The sequence below is a fragment of the Crocodylus porosus genome, unplaced genomic scaffold, assembly GCF_001723895.1.
Source record: "Crocodylus porosus isolate Cpor-Errol unplaced genomic scaffold, CroPor_comp1, whole genome shotgun sequence".
Taxonomy (NCBI): Eukaryota; Metazoa; Chordata; order Crocodylia; family Crocodylidae; genus Crocodylus; species Crocodylus porosus.
The window spans coordinates 16,754,076-16,776,239 of NW_017728925.1; the positions used below are offsets into that span (position 1 = coordinate 16,754,076).

The window sequence follows — 22,164 nt, forward strand, 5'->3', positions numbered from 1 at the left end:
CCTCCCCAGATGTTTTCAGTGTGCCGACATTGGCAGGGCTGGGAGCTGTAACTCCCAGTGAGAAAGCCCAGGCTGGAGTCAGCACGCCGGAAGGAAGGCTCCCGGTAGTTTTAAAAAGCAGGGGTTTATTTTTCTATGACAGGGTGAGGAGGAGGAAAGTGTCCTGAGGCATCAGCAGATCACTTTGGAATTGGAAATCAGAGTTTTAAAGGCTTTGTGGAGTTAATGTCTCTCCCTCACCCAACATTTTTGAGTCTCCCCCGCCTCCTGTCTCAGGTCCCTCAGTATCCATCATCCAGGTGGAGGAGCAGCACTAGGGAGTCCCTCTTCCCTAGCATTGCAAGCAAGTGGGACATAGCTGTCCATGTTAGCCACGGATTGGCAACTGCATGCCAAAACTCTTGCCAAGTGGCTGCTTTTTTTTCCATGTCTGGGATTTTCCTTCCATTTTCAGATTTGGCTTATTCGTGGTCCTAGGGTTTTCCATTCATTTTAATTTATAGGACTGGCTAAACTGGCCGATCATCTGACTTGCCTGAATCGTCTCATTTTCTGCTCAGTCTGAATCTTAATTCGGAGGATGTATCCTTGCTGAAAGAGTTTTAAACCTCCCCTTGGTGAAGCACAGTGAAAACGTTAGGGACCAGCAAATAAATCCTCTCTTGTATTTGTACAGAGTGAAAGAGTATGTGATAAGCAGTTGTCCAAAATAGGCTGTGCAAAGGGAGGTATTGTGTTCTAGGGACTACAGGAAAGGGTTAAGTGGTCAAAAGGCTTGAGTCCTATTCTCAATTCTGTCTCAGGCTAGGGGCACTCTGTCGGTGGCAGAAATGAGAGCGAGCGGTGAGGTTGGCCTAAGTGGAAGTAGGCACGTCGCCCAGGTGCGCGCCGGGCAGTCAGAAGGCTAGAACAGAGGAAGCATCCTCCATTTCCTGCGGCAGATGCTGACAGCCACAAATCTCGGCTGTGTTGCACCAGTTTTCCTGGGCACATAGTAGTTGCAATAGGAAATGTCATGATCATAGACACCGTGATCTGCGAAAGCACAGCAGGGACAGGAACAAGCTTGCCCTCCTGGCTGTTAGATGTCCTCAACTCTTGACAGACCCACCCACCCTCAGTCCCTTTCAGAGCAGGACTGCGAGTGTGAACTGTCCTTATCTTTCATTCTTTCAGGCTGGTGGGGTGGCTTCTGGCTTCAAGCACGTGGTTCCCAATGAAGTGACTGTCCAGAGGCTGCTGCAGGTTAAAGGCAAACGAGCACCCCGAGCTACCGAGGTCCCCGTGACCTGGAACAGCTTCAGCAAAGGAGACTGCTTCATCCTTGACCTGGGCGCTGTGAGTCTGCAGCTAAAGCCTGCGCAGTTGACAAGCCGGGGCTGGGGAGAGGGGGTGATGTTTTGCTCTCCTTTAAAAGGGGAGCCATGAACTTAGTGGAGAAGCAGAGGCAAAGCACTCTCTTGGTCACCAGTGGTCTCACAGCCTGCAGCTGACCTTTCAGCTCTCCTAATGACGAGCTGGGACTCGAGCTGCATTGTCCTGGTGTGAAGAGTGGTGCAGGGCGCTCAGCCCCTGCTTCCCAGCCAGGCTCCAAGGCTGCCCCTTCCCTCATGGATGGTAACCACCTCCTGAAAGCCCTAGTGCCCTGCTCTCATTTGCCTCCCATCAGTCATACCATGCTTTCAGCTCCTGAGGACTAGAGCTGCTCCAGCTCCTCATTTCACACCAGCAGCCCAGCCCCCTTAGCAGGTTAGAGTGAAAGGATTCAGCCCCCTGAGAAAACCCTGGGTTCGTAGCCCAGAAGTCTCTGAAACACCGTGCTTCTGTCTGTGCCTTGCAGGACATCCACCAGTGGTGCGGCTCCCAAAGCAACCGCCAGGAGCGCTTGAAGGCCACAATAGTGGCCAAGGGAATCCGGGATAACGAGCGGCACGGCCGTGCGAGGGTCTACGTCATGGAGGAAGGGTCGGAACGGGAGCAAATGCTGGAGGTGACTGTCTCGCGTGCTCACTCGGGTGCTGAGCAGAGCTCTGTCCGTGCATGCAGACCGCGTGGACTCCATTTCTGACTGTGCCACTGACTCACTGCATGGCCTTGGGCAAGTCCCTTCTATGCCTTGGTTTCCCCATCCACTTCTGCCAGCCCGTGGTAAGACTGTGGCCAAATGGCTTGGGGGTGCTTCGATGGAACGGGCTGCCCAATGGCACAGGACTAGGATTATTTCAACCAAAGGACACGAACCAGAGTTTAGGGATCAGAATGTGTCAGTTTTGATGTCGTTGACCTAGAAGTTTCCCTTGTTTGCTCTTTGCGGTTGGAGCATCTGTGGCGCAGGAGCCCTCTTGGATTAACTAGCAGCGTTGTTTTCCTCTCTCTCAGGTTCTGGGACCAAAGCCTGATCTGCCAGAAGGAGTTGCTGATGAGCAACAAACTGATGCAGCCAATAGAAAGCTGGCTAAGCTGTACAAGGTAACAAGAAACAGCTGGACCCAGGCAGAGGAGCCTCATAAAAGGCGGAGTGTCTGCTGGGAAGTGCAACAGCTGGAGCTGGAAGGAGGAGGCCTGACGCACACTCATAAGCCTCCGATGTGGTTTTGGCACCCTGCATTTACAAGACCCTCACTTAGAGATGCCACTTCTAATCCCCCACACTCCAGGCTTGCCCTTTTCAGGCCCTCCTGCCTTTCCTCCTGGGGGGAGGTTGCTGAAACCCTCAGAGTAGGCATGCCCTATATACTGTTAGTTAATATACTGTTAATATACTGTTGCTATATTAGGAAGGCCACGTTTAAAAGGACCGTAAGCCATGAATCCCCATTATGCCCCTAACTGCTGCATGTAGTACGGAAGGAAGCAGCCCTCCAGCTCCCCAGACGACATCTCTGAATTGTTGCTGCACTGCATTGTCACAGGTAACCAACGGGGCAGGGAACATGGTGGTCTCCCTGGTGGCAGCTGAGAACCCCTTCTCCCAGGCTGCGCTGATCTCAGATGACTGCTTCATCCTGGACCATGGCACTGATGGGAAAATCTTTGTGTGGAAAGGTACTGTGTGAGGGGAGTGGGCCATAAAGACAGTCAGGCATGCACGGTCCCTGCTTCCAGTAATTAGGGGGTAGTACTAATGGGTCCAGAAATGCCCCTGATGCTGGAGCTCATTAGCTAGGAGCATCTCCTCTCTCCCTCTGTGCCATCCTGATGCCCCAGGGCCAGGGCAGATGCTCTTGCCTACAGCCTCTTTCTCTTGGCAGCTGCAGGCAGGGAGCGGACAGCAAGCACCTCGCCCGTGAGGTTCCTGCCCTCTGGCGGCCTGTCGAGCTCCGTGCATAGCTCCTCGCGGTCCTTTGAACTGACTGTGAACCACTGCCGAGTTAGGGGGGAATGGAACGGGCAGAAGGCAGCTTGCCACGATACGCTGCTTGCATTGTGCCACTGGACCGTCTCGTAGTGCATTCAGAGTAGAGCGTTATCCCCCACTCCTTGGCATCACTGCCAAGCTGAGTGTTACCTAGAAAGACTGATCCCTCTTGCAACAGAAGGGGTTTAACGTGGGCTGTGGAGAGAAGAGTTTTGCCTCTGGGTACAAAGCAGATAAGGTTTTTTTGCCCCCCTCTGTGACCTCTGCTCTTTGTTTGCATGAAAGGCAAGAAGGCCAACGCTGAAGAGAAGAAGGCCGCCCTGAGAACTGCCACAGAGTTCATTGAGAAGATGCAGTATCCCAAACACACCCAGGTACGGGGCAGTGGCGGGGCACTGGGGTGGCCGTGCCTTCTGCCCAGCTCTCAAACTTGATGTCTCCCAGACGAAGGGCACTGAGCCCAGGGCACTGTCTCCTGGTCACAGAGCACTCCTCCTGGGCTTTCAGACAGCTCCTCTTCTGTTGATCTGCCCTCGGACATAGATCTCTGCCGTCCCACCTGTCTTAGCATAATGCTGCCATTTGAGTCCTTGCAATCCCTCCCTGCAGGAGTATTATTCTTCTCTCTCAAAGGCTGTCCATCAGGGAGACTCCAAGGACTATCCCAAGGGATAATTGCTACCCTTGCTAGGCTTGGCAGTTTCAGTCCCTGCAATCTCTATCTTATTCGCAAAGGATCTTCAGACTCCTGCTCTCTGAATCCTGTCCTGCCCCAAGGCCTGTTAGAGGAGCTGATCAGCTCCCCCTGTGTTCTCCAATCCATTCCCCCCACCATGCACAAGCATTTTGAGGCAGGTTTGTGTTTCTCATTTTAAGCAACTTCCTCCCTCAGTTTGCCACACCCTTTCCAGGTGTATCACGTGGAGCTAATGGATCTCCCAGGTCTTAAATAGCCTCTGTGCAGGTCCCAGGAAGCTGGAGAGAGGCTTTTTGGGGGAGGAAATTGTGAGTTCCTTTGGTTAGACTGAGGAGCAGTGCCTAATATAATCTCCCAGGAGAGGACTTCTTACAAGGGTTTTTATTATTATGATCACCAGCAACTGATTTTTCTGTCCTTGCTGGAAGTCTCTAAACTGTTTGGCTTTCAGAGTGGTTTGTTCCATGAACAATCCTAGAACGTGCTTTTAGGGTTATGTGTTTATTGTAGTGGTTTAGACTTTTCCAGGGTTGAGCACACGTGCTGGCTGAGAGCAACTGATGCTTCCCAGGCTGTGGTCGTGCAGCTGGTACTGCACGAATGTAGGATGCTCGTGATAGGACTGGGCAGAGAAGAACATGTGGAGACACTGATTGCCAAGGCTGTCACTGTGGAGCCTGCGAGTCCCCCACACCCTCCAGGGTCAACTTGACTAAGTGCATGTTTGCAACTTCACGTTTCTCTGTTGTCTGCAATACCACTCCTTGTGGTTGGGTGGTACAACCTCAGTGGAGGGGCTTCAGGGATTTTTTTCCCCCTCTTTTGGCCCCACATCTGCCAGTGACGTGGTAGAGAGCAGCTGGAACCACAGCCCTGCCAAGCATAGAGCAAGAGTCCCCCTAACAGGCCACTTCCCTTGTTTCAGATCCAAGTCCTGCCCGAGGAAGGCGAAACGCCTTTGTTCAAGCAGTTCTTCAAGAACTGGCGGGACAGGGACCAGACGGAGGGGCTAGGGGTGGCCTATGTCTCCAGCCACATTGCCAACATCGATAAGGTGCCTTTTGATGCTGCTACACTGCACACCTCCAAGCCTATGGCTGCCCAGCATGGCATGGAAGACGACGGCTCTGGCAACAAGCAGGTAAAGCAGCAGCGGAGAGGTAACATAGAGGCATCAGCCCCACCATGGGCCAGTCCCCTCCTTGCTTCTTCCACTGCCTGATGCTTGGTACGAGAGGAGGGGAAGTGGCTGCAAGATGTGCCCCTGGCGTTGTGAGCTTGTGCTTCGAAGCCAGGGTGGAGTTTGGTCCAGAAGGGCTAAGCACTGATGTCCCCTTCTCTCTGCTCCCCATCTTCAAATGCAAACCAAAAGGAGCTCCTGGCCCAGGCTTTCTCCTTTGGGAATGTGGCAAAGCTGAGACAGCTCCTGCCTTCATCTGGGGTAACTGCGAAACCTCCAAGCCAGCAAAGCACCCACCTGCCCAGGGGCACTTGCATGTGCCCAAGTAGCTGTGAGGTTGTTGCTGAATTCAGCCAAGGTTTTGGGCTGAGGACAGGAGGGTTATGGATGTGACGGCAAAGGCCCTGTGCGAGTCAGCCCGTGGTGGGAGGGGTTGCGGTCTGTTCTCGTCGCTCCCCGGCAGGTGGTGCTGCAGGGCCGTGGCTGGTGGGAAGCTGAACCCGGGAAGGAGCTACTGAAAACAGCACTGTTTATTATGTGACGTTTGTTCCCATTTCACCGAGTTGGGACATTTCTGCCCCCCCAATCCTTTTGTAGATTTGGAGAATAGAAGGCTCTGCTAAAGTGGCTGTGGATCCCTCGAGCTACGGCCAGTTTTACGGCGGAGACAGCTACATTATCTTGTATGACTACAGGCACGGAGGCAAGCAGGGACAGATCATCTACACTTGGTAAGAGCTTTTCTGGTGCTGAAGGGCTAGAGAAGCTGGGCAGGCAAAGATCCTGCAGTGCAGCTGCAGGAGAAGCAGCGACCGCTCGCCCAGGGACCTCGGGGCAGGGGGTTCCCCCTAGAGAGCCTGCCCCGGCCAACAGCATGCCAGCATGGAAAATAGCGGGTGGGTTAACTGCAAGGCAAGAAAGGGTCAGTGTAGAAAGTGACCGTGCCTGGTTGTGTTGGACACAGTGGTTACACTCCCTTTGGCCGAAGCTCAAGCTCTTTCTTTGTGGGCTCCACCTCCTTGGCGAACCATAGAATTGACTTTTTGCACACTGCCTTCTTCCTGCCGCTTGCTCGCTCAGTGGGAGGCTTGTTGTCACAAGATTTCCTAGGCCTGTTTTCTGTGCAAGGCTCGGTTCAAGCAGCCCCGCAGAGGCCTCCTTCCCAACAGATTCCTCGGGAGCCGGGAGAAAGCAGTAGCCCCAGCAAGGGGAGGAGGGTGGGGGTTTTTTTGTTTTTTGTGGCGTATATGCCTTTTTGAGGAGTGTAGGTGAGCTGTTAAGCTAGTTATTTCAGTGTGGGAGCTGAAGCAAGTGTGTTGTTAAATCAGCTACCCTGGGGACGGGGCGACCTGGGAATCGAGATGCACAGAGATCCCTGCTCAGGCGCCCTGCCTTATCCTGTTCCCCCATGCCCAGCCCAGTATTCGTGGTCACCAAGTGCTGAGTGAGTTGGTTAACAGCTGCTTTGGTGATGGTGCTGAGGCCCCAGGACAAAGGTCTTAGATGTGCTGTGCTTTTTTTCCCGCTCCCCAGGCAAGGTGCGAACTCCTCCCAGGATGAAATCGCCACCTCTGCCTTCCTCACTGTGCAGCTGGACGAGGAACTGGGAGGCACCCCGGTGCAGGTAACTGAAACCACGGCAGCCGAAAGGAGGGCACACGCAGGCAAGGTGGCTTCCTTCACACCTTGCTAATTCACAGGCACTAATGAACTCTGCGCCCTGATGTTTGGGGTGAAGTGTGGAGAGCTGACAATGCTTCCTGGCAGAAAGGAGAGGAAACACTTTGAATATATTTAACTCAGCTTTGTGTAGGGAGAGGTGCTGGTGACCTAAATGCAAACCCCCAGAGTTGGCTCAGACATCTATTTTTTTCCCTCCTTTGCTTTATTTAACATCCAAGTGAGAGGAGAACGGCATAGGGGTGAGGAGACCGCTTCTGCCACCAGTGAGCCAATGCAGGATGGAGAAGTGGTCGAGCGGCAGGTGCATCGTCCACTGTTTCTAGAAGGGACCATGCCAGGGTGGTGACCTATTCAGAAGGGCTGCTGAATGCAGCAAGTTGCGTTTAACTTTCTGCTTCTCTGTCTCTCTCTCCCCTTTACATTTCTTCCTCTTATCTCCATGTTTGGCCTTTTTAAAGCACATATCACTTTATGATCTAAGCATTGTGCAAGACCTACAAATGTCAGTGCAGACAGCACTGGGATAGGAAGGATGCTTTCTCCTCCGCCCACCCCAGGGGTTAAAGCCCTGAGCGGGTAAAGGAGGAAGGGAGTGGAAAGGTCATTTAAGAAGCGTGGTTTTTAGAAGACAAAGATCGTAACTCCTCGGAGCACGTGATGCATAGCTGTTATGCAACAAAAGCAGACATGGGCCTGAAATCCATCCCAGGGCTAGCACCATGGGAGGATTCAGCATCCTCCCGACTATCGTATGAGTGGCGTATGGTACTGTGCGGCAACAGGGCCTCACTCAGATTTGTTACTGAACGTGTTTATCTGGTGCCAGAGCCCAGCCACGGTGTCCAGCAGGGCAGGGGCTGCAGCAGAAGAGCTTTTTGGGAGAGGCTTTGTGCCGAGGGAAGGCAGCAGCGCCAAGCCAAGGAGAAGTGGGAATCAGTGAGTCAGCACTTGGCAGCTGCGCTCCCTGTTAACGATTCCTGGTAGCGTGCGCTCCTGTTGCTATGCGAGAAGCTGGCTTTACAGATGTCTGAAGCGTGACTAGGGACACTGTAATTACCGTGGCTTGCAGCTTCTGCCTCGATGGGCTGCTCTCCCTTAAACGGAGCTGGCCAGGATGAGTGATGACGAGGTGGCTGTTCGGCTGGTTAGCTTGAAGGCCTCTGATTTCCCTTACAATAGTCATTGCTGTTTCTAGTAGGGTACTGCTGCTTTTGTGGGCCCCCGTTATGGCAGTCTTGAGGGTGGTGGTGACTTCGGGCTTCCTTCTTACAGAAACGAGTGGTGCAGGGGAAAGAGCCACCTCATCTCATGAGCATGTTCGGTGGGAAGCCTTTGATCATCAACAAGGGTGGGACCTCCAGGGATGGAGGCCAGACGGCACCTGCAAATACACGTCTGTTCCAGGTCCGCTCAAGCACCTCTGGAGCTACCCGAGCAGTGGAGGTATGTGATGGAGAAGCCAGCCAGCCAAATGTGGGGTTTACGGGCAGGCCGGGAACATGCTCCTTCAGTTCTTGCTGTACTGTATTCCCTCTTGGAGCAGAAATAATGCCAGGTTAACCTTTGAGCAGGACTTGCCCTGAATTGAAACAAACATCCAAGGTCCCTTCTGACTCAAACATCTATGAAACTTTTTGCAGTCTAGATAAGATACCATGAGCTTCCCCTTCTCCCATGGGTAAATAGTAATAACCAACACGTTCCCTTAAGTTTACTGCTACCATCCAGTACTGTTTGAAGGGCTTTTCACAAGAGGCAGAGGGATTGTTTCATCCTCATTATATCAAATGGCCAGTCTCTGCGGCAGCACGCAGCCCCTTGCTAGCAGCGCATAACAATGTGACTCTCCAGCTGAGGATGAAGTGACAAGTACCCGATCCTGAAACAGAGCTTCTGCCAGGACACAGGTTAATATCCACATTTGTGTAAAAAAAGAAAAAGCAATTGAGTCACAGATGGTGAGAGAAGCTGTTTTCTCAGTAGCTGTCTAGCCCCATCATGGGGTGCTGGTCTGGTGCCAATTGATGAGCTTGGAGGTTTCCCATCTTTCTTAAACATCCTACTATTGAGGATGCTGAGATCCGGTAGGATCACAGCCCTGTATCAGACATGTACATGTCAATCAGATGCACACAAACCACTTCTTTACTCTTCTTGTTATTAGTTAACTCCCCGACTCATTTTTTCAAACATGAGTCAAATATGTGCAGGACACCAGTCTCCTTCACCCTAGCATGGTGGTGTGGATTATCCTTTAGCTTCAGCAAAATTAGCTGCAACTTGCAAGCATGCTGTCTCTGCTTTAGCCACTGACACTTGTATGGTGGTTGGTACAAGCCAATTCACAGCAGCAGGAAAGACAGAGTCACCAGTGCTGATGGTGGCTCTTCAGGAACTGGCAGTGTCCAAATTATGGACCTCTTTGCTAATCCATTTTGATTTTCAGCTGGATCCTGTTGCCAGTGAGTTGAATTCCAACGATGCCTTTGTCCTAAAAACTCCCTCCGCTGCTTACCTTTGGGAGGGCCAAGGGGCCAGCGCCACTGAGAAGTCTGGAGCTCAAGAGCTGCTCAAGATCCTGGGAGTTCGCCCTGTACAAGTTGCTGAGGGCAGCGAGCCAGGTGAGGGAGACACGACTTGACCTTCTGGCTGTAACTCCTTGCCCATCTTATAGTTGGACCAAGGGTGTTTACTTTGACCTTGTTGCCAGAAGCCAAATCATCTAGGGAAACAAGGTTCCTTTTCCAAGGCAGTCATCGCCGCTAGGCTCTGTACTTGAACAGGTAATAGAAGAGCCCAGGCACCTAGCCATGGTGTTAGAGTTAATAGAGAGCAATAAGGACCCATTAGCTCCCAATGCAAATCCTTTTCCCTTTAGGGAGCCAGGGGATTCTGTGTTGATTCCCTCCATCCTCGTGCATCCATCCCTGGTCTTTGACAGGGCTGTTCCTTGGTGCCAGTAGTGTCCACTCTCTTCATCAGTTAGCAATAATGCCATGGGACTGTCTTCCTACACAGTGGGTCATGGTCAGACAAGGTGCAAGCATGAACTGGTGACTGCATCTGCTCTGGCCTGGATGAGTTTAGTGAGGTTACCCTTTATTTTTATTCCCTGGCATTGCCCTCCCCCTTCCAGGATCTTGGCTTCCTCTGTGAGTCTGCAGTTGGCCTTAGCTTCATTACTACATGCTTTAGTTCCCTCTGATGTGCTACCTGGTGGAGATGTATTCTGCTGTCTCAGTCAGTGAATTACATGGTCAGAATGGCAGGTCTCAGGGGGCAAGGTGCATACCTGGGATGCCCCAATTATTCTGGATAAGGAGATTCATAGTGGCTGCTCCAGGGGCAGGTTTGTGCACAGCGGGGTGCATTGCTGAGGCATGGAATGGCTCCTTCAAACACCTTTGATACACTTGTATGGCAACTGTATGGGTGTGAAATGGATGCCCACACTGGTGGCTCTCAGATCCCCTTAAGCAGTGATGGGTGGATGTGGTGCGGGCAGGAGGAACATCCTCATCCCACTGTCTCTTGCAGATAGCTTTTGGGAAGCACTGGGTGGAAAGGCAGCTTATCGTACCTCCCCACGGCTGAAGGACAAGAAGATGGATGCTAACCCCCCTCGCCTCTTTGCTTGCTCAAACAAGAGTGGACGTTTTATTGTGAGTGTTTTGGGGTCTAACTGGAGGCTGTTCTCAGTGATTTACACATCTGGCTACTAGGTCCAGAGACAGTCCTCCAATCCTTGGCCCAAGCTGCACCTTCACCAGTCTGGTTACAGTGCTGCTTCCCAGTTAATGCACCTGGCTTCCCCCATAGTGGTGTCAGCAGTGCTTCCCTGCAAAGACAGCTGCAAAATCCTTAGCCCTGTTGCTGCTATAGCAATTTGCCGTGGTGTTAAGCTAGGGCTCCTTTGGCTGGGGTTAGCGTTCAGGCTCCACTGACTATCTTGGAAGCGCTCCAAGTGGGAGGAATTGTGAGCACATGCATAAAACCATGGCTTTCCTGGGTAAACTGTGATTGAATTTGTCTCTTTGGCAAAGACTAGGGTGGATGGACGTGTTGTGTGGTCAGGAGCCATGCGAGCACGTCTTCGCCTTGCAGTGAATGCAATGCATTCCTAAGTTGGTATCTACTGGCAGGGAAAAAATGATGCAAACATGGCTCAGAATAACACAGGTTTTCCCTTGAGTATGTGATTTTTTTCCCCCCTTAAACATAATTCTTTTCAGATTGAAGAGGTTCCCGGGGAGCTGACCCAGGATGACCTTGCCATAGATGATGTCATGATCCTTGACACATGGGACCAGGTACCATCGAGTTAATTTAACTAGGAGGGAAGCAAAGACGTGCTATGTACAGAAGAGATCCACAGTTATGGAAAAGTTATGATACCACAGGATCAATTTGGCCAGCAGAGGATAGATTAGATATTTAAACCATATTGATTTTTAATCTAAAGGATGGATAAAGTTGCATTCCTATAGTTTCCTCTGTTCAGCTGATTGTCCAAATGGAATGTGTTTTGCTGGAATCAGTGCAGTCTATTTACAACTTTGAGCCTGTAAACTCCTGGAGGACAGGAGTTTATTCCCATACCTTCTCTGTGTGTGACTGAGCATGAGGTCAGCACCCAGTGGTTCATTTTTATTAACTTCCTGTGTCATTAAGGAAAACAGAAGGCTCCTTGGTCACTTGCACAAATCAAGCAACCAGTCTGTATATGGGAATGCTACAGCTGGTTAAAACAACAATATAGGTCAGATGGCAGCTGGTTCTTCCTGCTGTCAGAATAGGGTAACTGTACCGGCCATTGTTCACATCGTTGTGATTTATCATTTGGGAAAAAAGTTCTCTCTCAAGCTATGCCAGAAGCATTAACAGCTTCATTTATAGTTATGAGTGGATCAGCAGTTCAGCCAAACAGTATGGCTTTTTCCAGTTCTATATCATGCCTCTGTTTCCTCACTGAGACCTTTTCTGACTTCGTTTCAGAGGCAGATTGCTCCTAAAGTTGTTTGTGATCTTTCATTTGTAGGTCTTTGTCTGGATTGGAAATGAAGCACAGGAAGAAGAAAAGACTGAGGCCTTGGCATCTGGTGAGACCATCATATTTTTTTCTAAATAACTCCTCTCTCCTTTATTCCACCTCTGGCTAGACCACAGGGAGCAGGGAGTTCCATCTTTCAAACAGCTGCTATCTTTATGACAAGTTAAAAGTACAGACTGCCGGATTGATGAGGAAACCCTTGTATCTAGAACAGCTTGGTATGATCCCTGTAGCTTGGTGCAAGCAGGCACTGGTTGTTGGACAAACCATATTCATCTTCCAGCAAACTTAGGCTATGTAAATGGCTTTTACTTAATGACTAGAAGAAACGCAGTAATTTTCTGCCTTGACGCATACTCTTTAAGCTTTGTATCTAACTGTGTGGATGAGCATGAGACTCTTGTCCCCTCAAAATGTTCAAATTTAAGATGCAAAAGGTAACAAAGTCAGGGGAGGGAATAACTGTTGTTAATGAAAATCAAAATCCTTGATATGAGTCAAAAGATCACCCCAGATATGATGAGAAATGATGGCATAACTTTACAGTTTAAATACTGATGCTTGTTAGCGGCTCTGCTACGTAACTCATGAGCAAAGAGCATTCCTGATTTGAATCCTTCCAGATACTTGGCTTGTGATTGAAAACATCTCCTGGGACACTACTACACACCCACACACACCTGCTGTGACCTTGTTGGCAGAGTCACCTGTTTATTAATAATTAAAAAAAAAAAGCTTGAGGCCTCGTTTTCTAAGTCTCTGCCATGCAGTGAGCTTTTTCCAGAGCCTCATTCGATGATCACGCTACAAAAATTGTCATGATTTGATGGGCTTTCCTTCTTGCCTGTTCACAGCTAAAAGGTACATTGAGACTGATCCAGCTATCCGAGATAAGAGAACTCCTATTACTGTCGTCAAGCAAGGGTTGGAACCACCCACCTTCTCTGGCTGGTTCCTGGGCTGGGATGATGATTACTGGACTGTTGATCCTCTGCAAAGAGCCATGGATGAACTGGCTGCCTAAGCGAAAAGCATTTTTCTTTTGGAGTAGAGTCAGCTCGGTGCCTTCACTACCTACAAGTGCTACTTCCTCCTGCAGGACACACATTAATGCGGCAACTGTTTTTAATAGCCAGATAGCTGTGCAATAATTAAAGAATTTAATGACCAGTCATATCACCCTTCCTGCTGCTTTAAATATGGTATTTAATACAATAAAGCTTATACAGAACAAGTGAAGACTAAAAAAGTTGTTGTATTTCAATTATTGGGAGGAACACCCTGTGGAGCCAAATTTAAGCTGTTTTGACATAAATGCACTTTAAAAAAGTCTACCTAGCTTGTGATGTTTTTACATACACATTTGCTGCAGAATGCAAGTCTTTCTGCTGACTGATCAGCTACTAAAACTTGCACTAAATTACTGCATGAAACAAGCCAGTGATTAGGAAACAAATTAGATCAGAAAAAGGGTGGAAAACAAGATACAAAGTAAAAGATAAAATTAGGAGGGAAATGACATGGATATGTTATGAAGTGCAGAAATAAACTAGAGGCTAGCTGTTAATAGGTATCCTAAATACATGAGTTTTGTGCCCCTTGAAACTGGGTTGTCAGAGCTAATGATCCCTTCATTTTTGGAGTTCTAACAAATTAGCTCTGGTCACTTGCTTCTTCTATTAACCTGCTGCTATCAGCTGGAGTAGAGCTCCTAGTGCTAATTGCTAATGCATTTTCAGCTACGGAGAGAAATCCTGAGTCCCTAGGCCTAGGGCTGGAATATGCAAAAAGAGGGATGCCATGTAAATACACCGGTGGATACAACATACTTCCACACATGGCATCTTCCACAGAACAGTTCAGAGCAGCAGCTGGTTTCATGCCATAAAATATGGTGTGCTCCTGCTCCCCTGGAGGGAATAAAAGCTTATATTTTTTAATTTTCCTTCTTAACTGTTTTTAACATGAGTCTCCTGCAAAAGCATCTTGTTTTCCTCCCCAAGTGGACACTGATGGTTTCAGCATGCAGCACAAGGCTTTTATTAAAAACCAGATGATGGTTCCTTGAAATATAAGCTAGTGGGGAGATACCTGGTGAAAGAAAAAGCAAGGTCATTAGGCCAAATATACGGAGACTGGTGATGTGTTATCATAGATCCTCTTCTTGTTGCCGTTCTTGAGTCTGTAAATGCAATGCATTTTAACAAAACGCTAAGTGGAGGGTCTGCCAGCTTTTCCAGGCAAGGTGTTGTGCAAGGGCAGGAGTTTGACCCAGGCTCAAATTGCATCAGACTGGAAACTTCCCCTTTCAGCTCCTGAAGAATAGCCGAATGGATTTTTCTTTACACAATGAGAGTATAAAACACCTTCATATTTTAGTTTTGAAGAAAAGTATTTCATGCTTAACCTTTAAAGAGAGCAGTATAATGAAGTATAATTGTGTTCAGATTTACTAGTCCTTTATTCCTCCCTACCCTCTCTCTGACAGGTCTTCTGCTTACTGTAAGACACCAAAAACCTGCTTGTCCCTATACAAATCTGCTATTTCTAAGAAGACTAAGACAACCTTGAGACTTTTATCTTTTACAGGAAGTGGTTTATGTGGAGAGGGAGACAATCATAAGCCCTTCATTCTCTGCTTGTACAGGAAGAGATGACTTCAAGATAGAACTTATTAAAGCTTTGTGCCTAGCATTTTTAGGGTGGAACTGGCCTTTATTTAAAGAAGTTGCTTGTAAGAAACAGACACCAAACCAAAATCTATTTAATCTGGTAGCAATTTCTGGGACTTTCCCAGTTACTTTCTGTGATTCACCTCATTTGGCTCAAGGGTTAACAGCAACTCAGAAAATAAGGCCTGAAGAAAGCTGAGTTTCTAATTCTTTTGGTTTTTATGCTAGGCATTCACCTGGACCAGTCATTGGTAATGAAACTGATACCCAAGTAGATCACTTATGCTCTCACCCCCTGAGAGGTGGTGAATGGGTAGATCCATAGGCATCGCATTTACCCAAAGAACCCCATCTGCCTAGGTCTCTAGAAGCATTGTATTCAAGACAAAGGGTGAGTAGGGCAACTTTTGCAACAGATAGCCTGATAAATGGGTGAATACACTGGTAGTAGAAAAAAAAAAAATCGAGAGCATCACACCTGTACTCCCAGACAGTCCATATCAAGCTGCAGAACTGATGTCACTTGTGCTACACGTATTTCAACAGAATGAGCATAGCACCAGGTGCTGGTGTAAGTCAGTCAGCTACATAACACAAGTTGGATGACCGTGATGCAAACTCTGCTCATGCCAAACTGCAATACCACTCATCATTCATGAAAGGATGGTATCCTGTTACATAGAGTAGGAAAAACCCCTGACTCGGATAAGTGTGAAAGACGAGGGGTACATAGGTACATTTAGGAGATGGTACATGTGTTGCAGGGGGACAACTTGGTTCTTGTGAAAGTGGGATGAAACCAGAAGGTAAGTTTCAGTATTGTATTTGTATTACACTTACTGCAGGAGAATGCAGCCAGATGAAACGGTTACAAATTAATCTTAATCCTGGCAGGATTGTAGGAAAAACTAGGGCTGGAAGGGACCTTGTGAGTCATCTAGTCCAGGCCACTGCTCATGCCAGGATCATCCCTACCTAAACAATCCCAGCCAAGTCCCCCCCACCTTTTTAAAGGGATGAGATTGTTTTTCCCCACCGTAGTGTAGACTGGAAGGCTGTCTGAATAGTTCTTAATGCCTATGGTCACTCAGTGTGAAAGCCAGTAAGATATGGTCAAGAACGGCAGGATCTTGTGGCAAAAAGCACTATTGTGCCATTACTCAATATAACGGATGCGAATACAAAATGACTCATTGCACAAAGGCAATTAGATAAATTACAAACTTTATTATGGGCAGCGTGAGTACAAGGGCACTTCCACGATCCATTTATCACCATCAACTTTGCCTTTATTTTTATGCTATCTCTTTAGTGCTTAATGACTAGAAGCCAAGTTCAGTGGAGTTGGATTCTTGCCACCAATGGAGTTTTTTCCGGTGCTGAATCTGGCTCAACATAATCTCAGCGCAATCTGTAATTCTTTTTTACAGATGTTACAGTGGCTTAACAGATTATGCAAATGAACATTAGAGGATTCACAGAACATGTTTCTCTAACTATGTTATGTATGCAAGATGTGGGAACTTTCTATTTGCTCTCACTTACATCGCAATGTGTTTACAGTCAGGGCAGACAGTTGTGTCCAGTTAGCAGGACTGCAAGGAGCACTGAAGTGAAAGATCAGGATGAAACTGATAGTCTTGCAGCAGGCGAGGAGTTGAGCAGAGGGGACCTGAACTGCAAGCGTTTCAGTGAAGCTCAAAAAACAAAGGGAACAACTGACATATGAGAAGAGGCCTAAAACTAATCTTATGGGTATGTGCCAATCATTACGACAACTATGCTATTACAGTTATCAGAGGAACACAGAACAACTGACTCTGTACTATACACTGCCCTAAGATTAACATGAGACCAAATATAAAAGATTATGAAATCTTCACATTACACAAGGGTATGTAATTTTTAACTGGGAGTGCAAGATGTTCCTTCTTAGCAAATACATACAAATAAAATCAATAACCTGATTTAGCAGACACTGGAAAAGTATACAGATCTTTTGTTAAAAAAATGAAATACAAGACCATTTAAAAACCACACTATATTTGCAACAGGTGCCAGCTTTAAGACAGATACAGAACTTCAAATCCTGTGTAACAAGTGTATTTAAAAATCAAAATATGAAAGGCTACCATTTACAAACAAAAAAATTGCTATTTTATTATTTTTTTTTAGAAAGCAGTACTTTTAAAAAGAGAATATACAAATAAAGGCAGATTCGGAGACATTTCAAACTTTTTTAAAAGGCATTAATCTGTACAAGCAGGCACACAACCATGATGACTGGAGTGCATATCAGTGACTACAAGCCTATTAGATCCCTAACTACAGAGTTTATGCCTCTCCCATTGTTAAGGCAGGGGTGGAAATTTCATTTCAGCAGCATGGGCTAACTGCTGCCTCTCACAGAGGGGAGATTGGATATTAAGACAACACTGGTCTGATTTTTCAGACTGGATTTTAAGATGACACTGGTCTGATTTTTCAGAGCTACCAGTATCCAGTGCTCCCCTGTTTGATTACTTCAGGAAACAGGCAGAAGTGAATGAGCACATCTGTGGCTCCAGTTCGTATGGCTACAATCCAAACAGAAAGTGGCTGAACCCTTCATTTCCTCACACAGGGCCAATGCCACTTTCTGAAATGGAGCAATACCCTATACAGCGTGTGTGGCTGGTGAGAGAAAACCCATCTCCAGTTCTGGGATTACTTCACAGCCCTTCCAAGAGGAAATTTCTCACCCAAAGTGGTCATCCAGACCATTTGGGAAAGGGGACCTGTAGATGACAAGAGGTTGTCACCTAAGAGAATAAAATAATTTCACATTTAAAACGGATGTTTGTTTTTAAAAGCGCTGTTTGTTTCTAGGACTTGGAGAGGATTTTGATTGCTCACATTCACGAACACTAAATATGTTTCACTATTGCATACTCTGCTCAGGGTCACAAAAAAGAGGGTGCCTTAAAAGCCCCATTCTGCTAACATTACCTGAAACCTTAACAGCTAATTTGTTTTGACAGACAACCCCAGCTGCAGAAGATCCCTTCTTCAAGCACAATTTAGTGTTTTGTGCTCATGAGGTTTTGCAGCATGTCTATGGGTAGTGGGAAGACAATGGTAGAGTTCTTCTCTGCAGCAATGGTGGTCAGGGTCTGCAGGTAGCGAAGCTGAAGAGCAGCAGGGGACTCGCTAATAACCATGGAGGCTTCTTTCAGGGCCCTGGAGGCATTCATTTCACCCTCAGCCGCAATTACCTGGGGGGGGGACAAAATGGGTGAAATAGCAGGTGTTTGGCACGCTGCTACCTCAGAGGCTCACTGAGTTATTTCAGTCCCTTAAGTTACAAGACCAAGTGCCAAACTGTGCACCATCCTTAGGTAGCAGATGTGAACATAGTCTCTATGGAGAGCTTTAGTTTATAACTTATGAGTTTTGTACCTTCTGAAATAACTGCCAGGACCCTGTGCTGCCCCCACACCAGTACCCTGCCAAAGGGACTCTTGCACACTACCATCCTCTTGCAGACCCATCTTACTGGTATTAGTGGAAGCCAGCAGTACAGAACCCTGAGCAGAGGAGCCAGGAGAAGCTGAATCCGTGGGCTGTGTAACAAGCTTACACAAGATTTCAACTGGCAAAGAAAATCAAAGCAGCTTGTGAAGAATGAGAGAAGGGAATAAACTTGGGTACCTTCAAGTTTGAGGTACCAAAGATTCACTTTGAAGATAAAGCTAAGCTATGCTATGCACTGAACATTCACTGTGAAGTGTGTCCCACCCTATCAGGGTGAATGCAGTGGTTGGCAAACAATTCAGCACCAAAGCTCATGTCTGAACCACTCACCTGCTAGAAATCCTACTGGAACGGGATCCAAGACAGGTGCGGTGACACCAGGCACCTGGACCTGCAACCTCAGCTGTTTTCAACTCACTTCTCAGAGCTTCCTCCTGCCCTTTCCCTTTCTGCATCGAGTGACCACCTCTCACACTTCTGGCTCCTTCCCTTCACCATACAAACAGGCATAGGTCTCTCCTATCTTAATATTTACCCTTGTCCTCAAGTGCCTCTTCAGCTACTGCCCTATCTCCCTGTCATTTTCAAGTCCATTGTACACAGCTGTTTACACACTGCTTGCCAGAGGAATCTAGGATGGAGCTTTTCTCCTCCAGTTCTACCTGGTTTCTCCTCTACACACTCCACTGGCACTATCATCATCACCACCACAGTTACTGCAACATCCCTCTCTCCCCTTGACACATGCTATTTGCCCGGTCGTCCCCAGTCAGAACACAGCTGCAAAGAGCATCATCCTAGCCTGTTGCTTTGATCATGTCACCCCTCTTTTTGCATCTCTACTGGCTCTTCTTTTTTCTGTCACATCAAACAGAAGTTACTCATCTTCAAGTTCAGGCCCCTGCATGGTCTATCATCTCTCGCTCGCTATTGAGATGTCGACTCCCACTTCTGATAGGCATACAGAAGCTGGCACTGTTGTTCACTTCTTGCATTGTCAAACAAGTGCCTTTGTGCTTTCTCTCATGCTGCCCTTCACCCTTGGGATGAACTCCCTGTAGACATGCACAAACTTAAGTCATTATTTTTTTGTGCATCCCTCCTTAAAACTCCCTCTGCTCTCTGCTGTGATGTGTACAAAAACCTTGACAGTGGTTAAGACTTTTTGATGAGCTAAGACGCAGATGGGTGTGGGTGTGCACACAAGGCGGGGTTGCCACTATTTTAACCATTAGTTTAAGTTATCAATATGAAGTTGGTAAGTTATTTAACTCGCAAAAATGTAGGCTTTAATCTTTGGAAAGTATAAGGTATTGCTTACAACCAAGGCCTTCTCCAACTGTCCTGCAAAATTCACCTTCAGTATTCAGCCACCAAGTGTGTCCAATGAAATCCTGGTTTCCTCATTTTTATTTCCACGCACAAACATAAGCAAGCAAGCTGTTTTTACAAGTGGAATCTAAAGGTTTCATTAGCTTTTTCTCCTTTTCACTAAGTATACTCACTTTTCAGTAAGTATATGATAATGAATATGAATTTAGATATCACGATTCAAAAACAGGCAAAAATTAAATTCTGTGGCATTAAACAAACTACAATTAAACCTGTTGTCAAGAAGGATCTTTGCATTTTGCAATGAAAGTTCAATATTTCCAATGAGAGAGAGGTCAGAAAAAAACATTAATGTGTTTCTAAAAGTAAAAGACCTTTCCAATTTTGGTCTTGGGCTGGCACTTCCAACAGAACCTGCAATTTTGTTTTTGAAGTAATTCAGTCATTGCTGCAAAGCTTTCTAGTGCTGGGTTTGTGAACCGCCAGGGGGAGCAAGGTTCACAGCAAAAAGTCTCCTTAAGTAAGCAGGAAAGCCATTCTGCTAAGTTTTGGGAAGCCAATTTCCAAATTCCCATAGCAAAAATCTCAGCGGATCTTTTCATCAGACTGCCCTACCGTTCATTAGAAAGGATGGAAAAAGCACCACCAAATGGATTCCGAATACTGTTAATGCAGAGGAGCTAAGAGTACTTCTTTACAAGCATTAAGCCACATAACCCCTAGAAATATTACACAGAAATTGAAATGGAGTGTAAGGGACTTGTCTAAAGTCTCAGTAAGTTAACAGAAGAGGCAGGAACCCTGACCTACATCTTGCATTCCAGCCAGCTAGCACTGTACCAAGACTACATCCTGTTTATATTTTTAGGAGTTGTCATGGGACAGGAGAAGGGTTGGGCTTGAAAATGCTCTTTGACAGGGAGACAGATGAGGGCAAGCTTCCAGACAGAATTCTACCAAAAATCTTGTCCTGCTTTCCCCTATGCTCTTTGTGAAGGTCTTTGTCCTCAGAGGAATCACCAAAGAAGTTACTGATAAAAATGGAGTAAGAAGAAATCATTACCTTGGCTCTTGCTTCTCGGGCTGCTTCTGCTTCAGCAGCCATTGCTCTCTGCAGCTGGACTGGCAGCTTCACATCCTTGATTTCCACACGTTCCACTTTAATTCCCCAGTCATCTGTTGCCTCGTCAAGTGTGGCCTGTCAAAGAGACAGGACAAATGTGTGACCTCCACTTGCCTGGCTAAATTATGAAAATCATTTTAAAACACCAATGCTAAGTTAAACAAAAAGATTTACCAATCAAATTAAAGTAAAATACTATTAATCTGTGGATATCTCCCTATATCTAAGGTGCAGAATATACCTATATTGCAATTTTGTCATTGCTGGAACATGGTTGTAATATAGTTCTAGAGTAACAAACTTAGAAACTGGCACAAACGCTAAAAGCCATTGCTATGAACCATAATAGCACAGGTATGAGACAGCAAAACAACCCATCTTTTGGACCTTTCCTTTGCTTATGATTCTTGGTATACTTGGACACTGTTCCAGCAGCTCTTGGGAGAAGCTATAAACAAAACCCCACTCCAAATTCAACTGGATGTGCTTGGCTTGTCAATTTATACCCAAGAAAAGGTTTAGTTTGCAAGGTACTCCTCATCCCTGTTGCTTAACTTGATTGAGTAGGTAAGCAGGGCTCTAAAAGTTGCACATACCTGCATGCTGTGAGCAATTTCTTCACGATCAGAAAGGATCTGAGAGAGGTTCTTGGTCCCCAGAACATTCCTCAGGGTGGTTTGTGCCAAGAGCCGGGTGGCCGAGTCAGCATTTGTGATGTTTGCTACAGCAAGGGTGGCATTCTGGACTCTGTAATAAACCACTCCATCTACATTCACGGTCACAGAGTCCTTGGTGAGGATCTAATAGGGAGAAAAGATGGCAAATAATGAAATGGAACAAGAAGGACCACAACAAAAAGAATATTAAAACAGAAAATTGTAATTATACTACATGCTTGCAATATCATCTAGAGCACAATTCTGTTTTTGCCATGGTCATGGGACGGTTTTAGAAAAGTAGGTTATCTCCATCTCAAATATGGGCTCTGTGTGTGCATGTATTGTATATATGTAAAGACACAAATGAATCATCTCAGTTTAACTCCTTTGGATTAGGAGAAATTTAGGATCATGACACATGTCACAGGAGAGTATGTTTTAGTTTGCACCCTGGATTGTACAGATGTGTGCAGCAGTGTACATCACTAATCCCCTGGCAGAGGAAGGAGACAAAACTTTCAGAAATCAACAGGACTAAGAACACACTGAAGGGTTTCTTTTTGTTTGCAGAGCATGACCATCCAACTTGCTAAGGTTGTGATCACAGGGTAGGAATACAAAAAAAGAGCAGAGATAAAAAAAAATCATAAATGATAGAGAGCTTCTTTGATATTAATATGCATGGAGACATGGTTTATAAAAGGAGTAGATACACTGAAGCTCCCAAGCAGTTTGAACTGAAAAAAAGTAATATTTTAACAAATTATTATTAGAGCCGGCGTGGTTTATAGATTTCATAGACATTAGGGCTGGAAGGGACCTCGGGAGATCATCGAATCCAGCTCCCTGCCCAAAGGGCAGGAAGGCAGCTGGGGTCATAGGATCCCAGCAAGATAA

At 46.8% G+C, this 22,164-nt stretch overlaps 2 protein-coding genes across 3 annotated transcripts in view; one reads left to right on the forward strand and one right to left on the reverse strand.

Moving 5' to 3' along the window:
* The window catches only part of GSN (gelsolin), a 32,560-nt gene extending 19,343 nt beyond the window's left edge, over nucleotides 1–13,217 (forward strand). For both annotated transcript variants that reach the window (XM_019540971.1, XM_019540972.1), the window contains exons 4-17: nucleotides 1,177–1,338; nucleotides 1,841–1,990; nucleotides 2,380–2,469; nucleotides 2,913–3,045; nucleotides 3,644–3,732; nucleotides 4,981–5,196; nucleotides 5,833–5,966; nucleotides 6,769–6,859; nucleotides 8,191–8,361; nucleotides 9,365–9,539; nucleotides 10,456–10,580; nucleotides 11,151–11,228; nucleotides 11,957–12,017; nucleotides 12,823–13,217. In XM_019540971.1, coding sequence (XP_019396516.1) covers nucleotides 1,177–1,338; nucleotides 1,841–1,990; nucleotides 2,380–2,469; nucleotides 2,913–3,045; nucleotides 3,644–3,732; nucleotides 4,981–5,196; nucleotides 5,833–5,966; nucleotides 6,769–6,859; nucleotides 8,191–8,361; nucleotides 9,365–9,539; nucleotides 10,456–10,580; nucleotides 11,151–11,228; nucleotides 11,957–12,017; nucleotides 12,823–12,992 — 1,845 coding nt within the window. In that variant the 3' untranslated portion in view covers nucleotides 12,993–13,217. The remainder of the gene's footprint in view (nucleotides 1–1,176; nucleotides 1,339–1,840; nucleotides 1,991–2,379; nucleotides 2,470–2,912; nucleotides 3,046–3,643; nucleotides 3,733–4,980; nucleotides 5,197–5,832; nucleotides 5,967–6,768; nucleotides 6,860–8,190; nucleotides 8,362–9,364; nucleotides 9,540–10,455; nucleotides 10,581–11,150; nucleotides 11,229–11,956; nucleotides 12,018–12,822) is intronic.
* Nucleotides 13,218–15,844: 2,627 nt separating this feature from the next.
* STOM (stomatin) overlaps nucleotides 15,845–22,164 on the reverse strand; it is a 12,182-nt gene continuing 5,862 nt past the window's right edge. The window contains exons 4-6 of the mRNA XM_019540973.1: nucleotides 21,205–21,408; nucleotides 20,549–20,683; nucleotides 15,845–17,894 (exon numbers count right to left, since the gene is read on the reverse strand). Of these exons, the coding sequence (XP_019396518.1) occupies nucleotides 17,700–17,894; nucleotides 20,549–20,683; nucleotides 21,205–21,408 (534 nt within the window). The 3' untranslated portion in view covers nucleotides 15,845–17,699. The remainder of the gene's footprint in view (nucleotides 17,895–20,548; nucleotides 20,684–21,204; nucleotides 21,409–22,164) is intronic.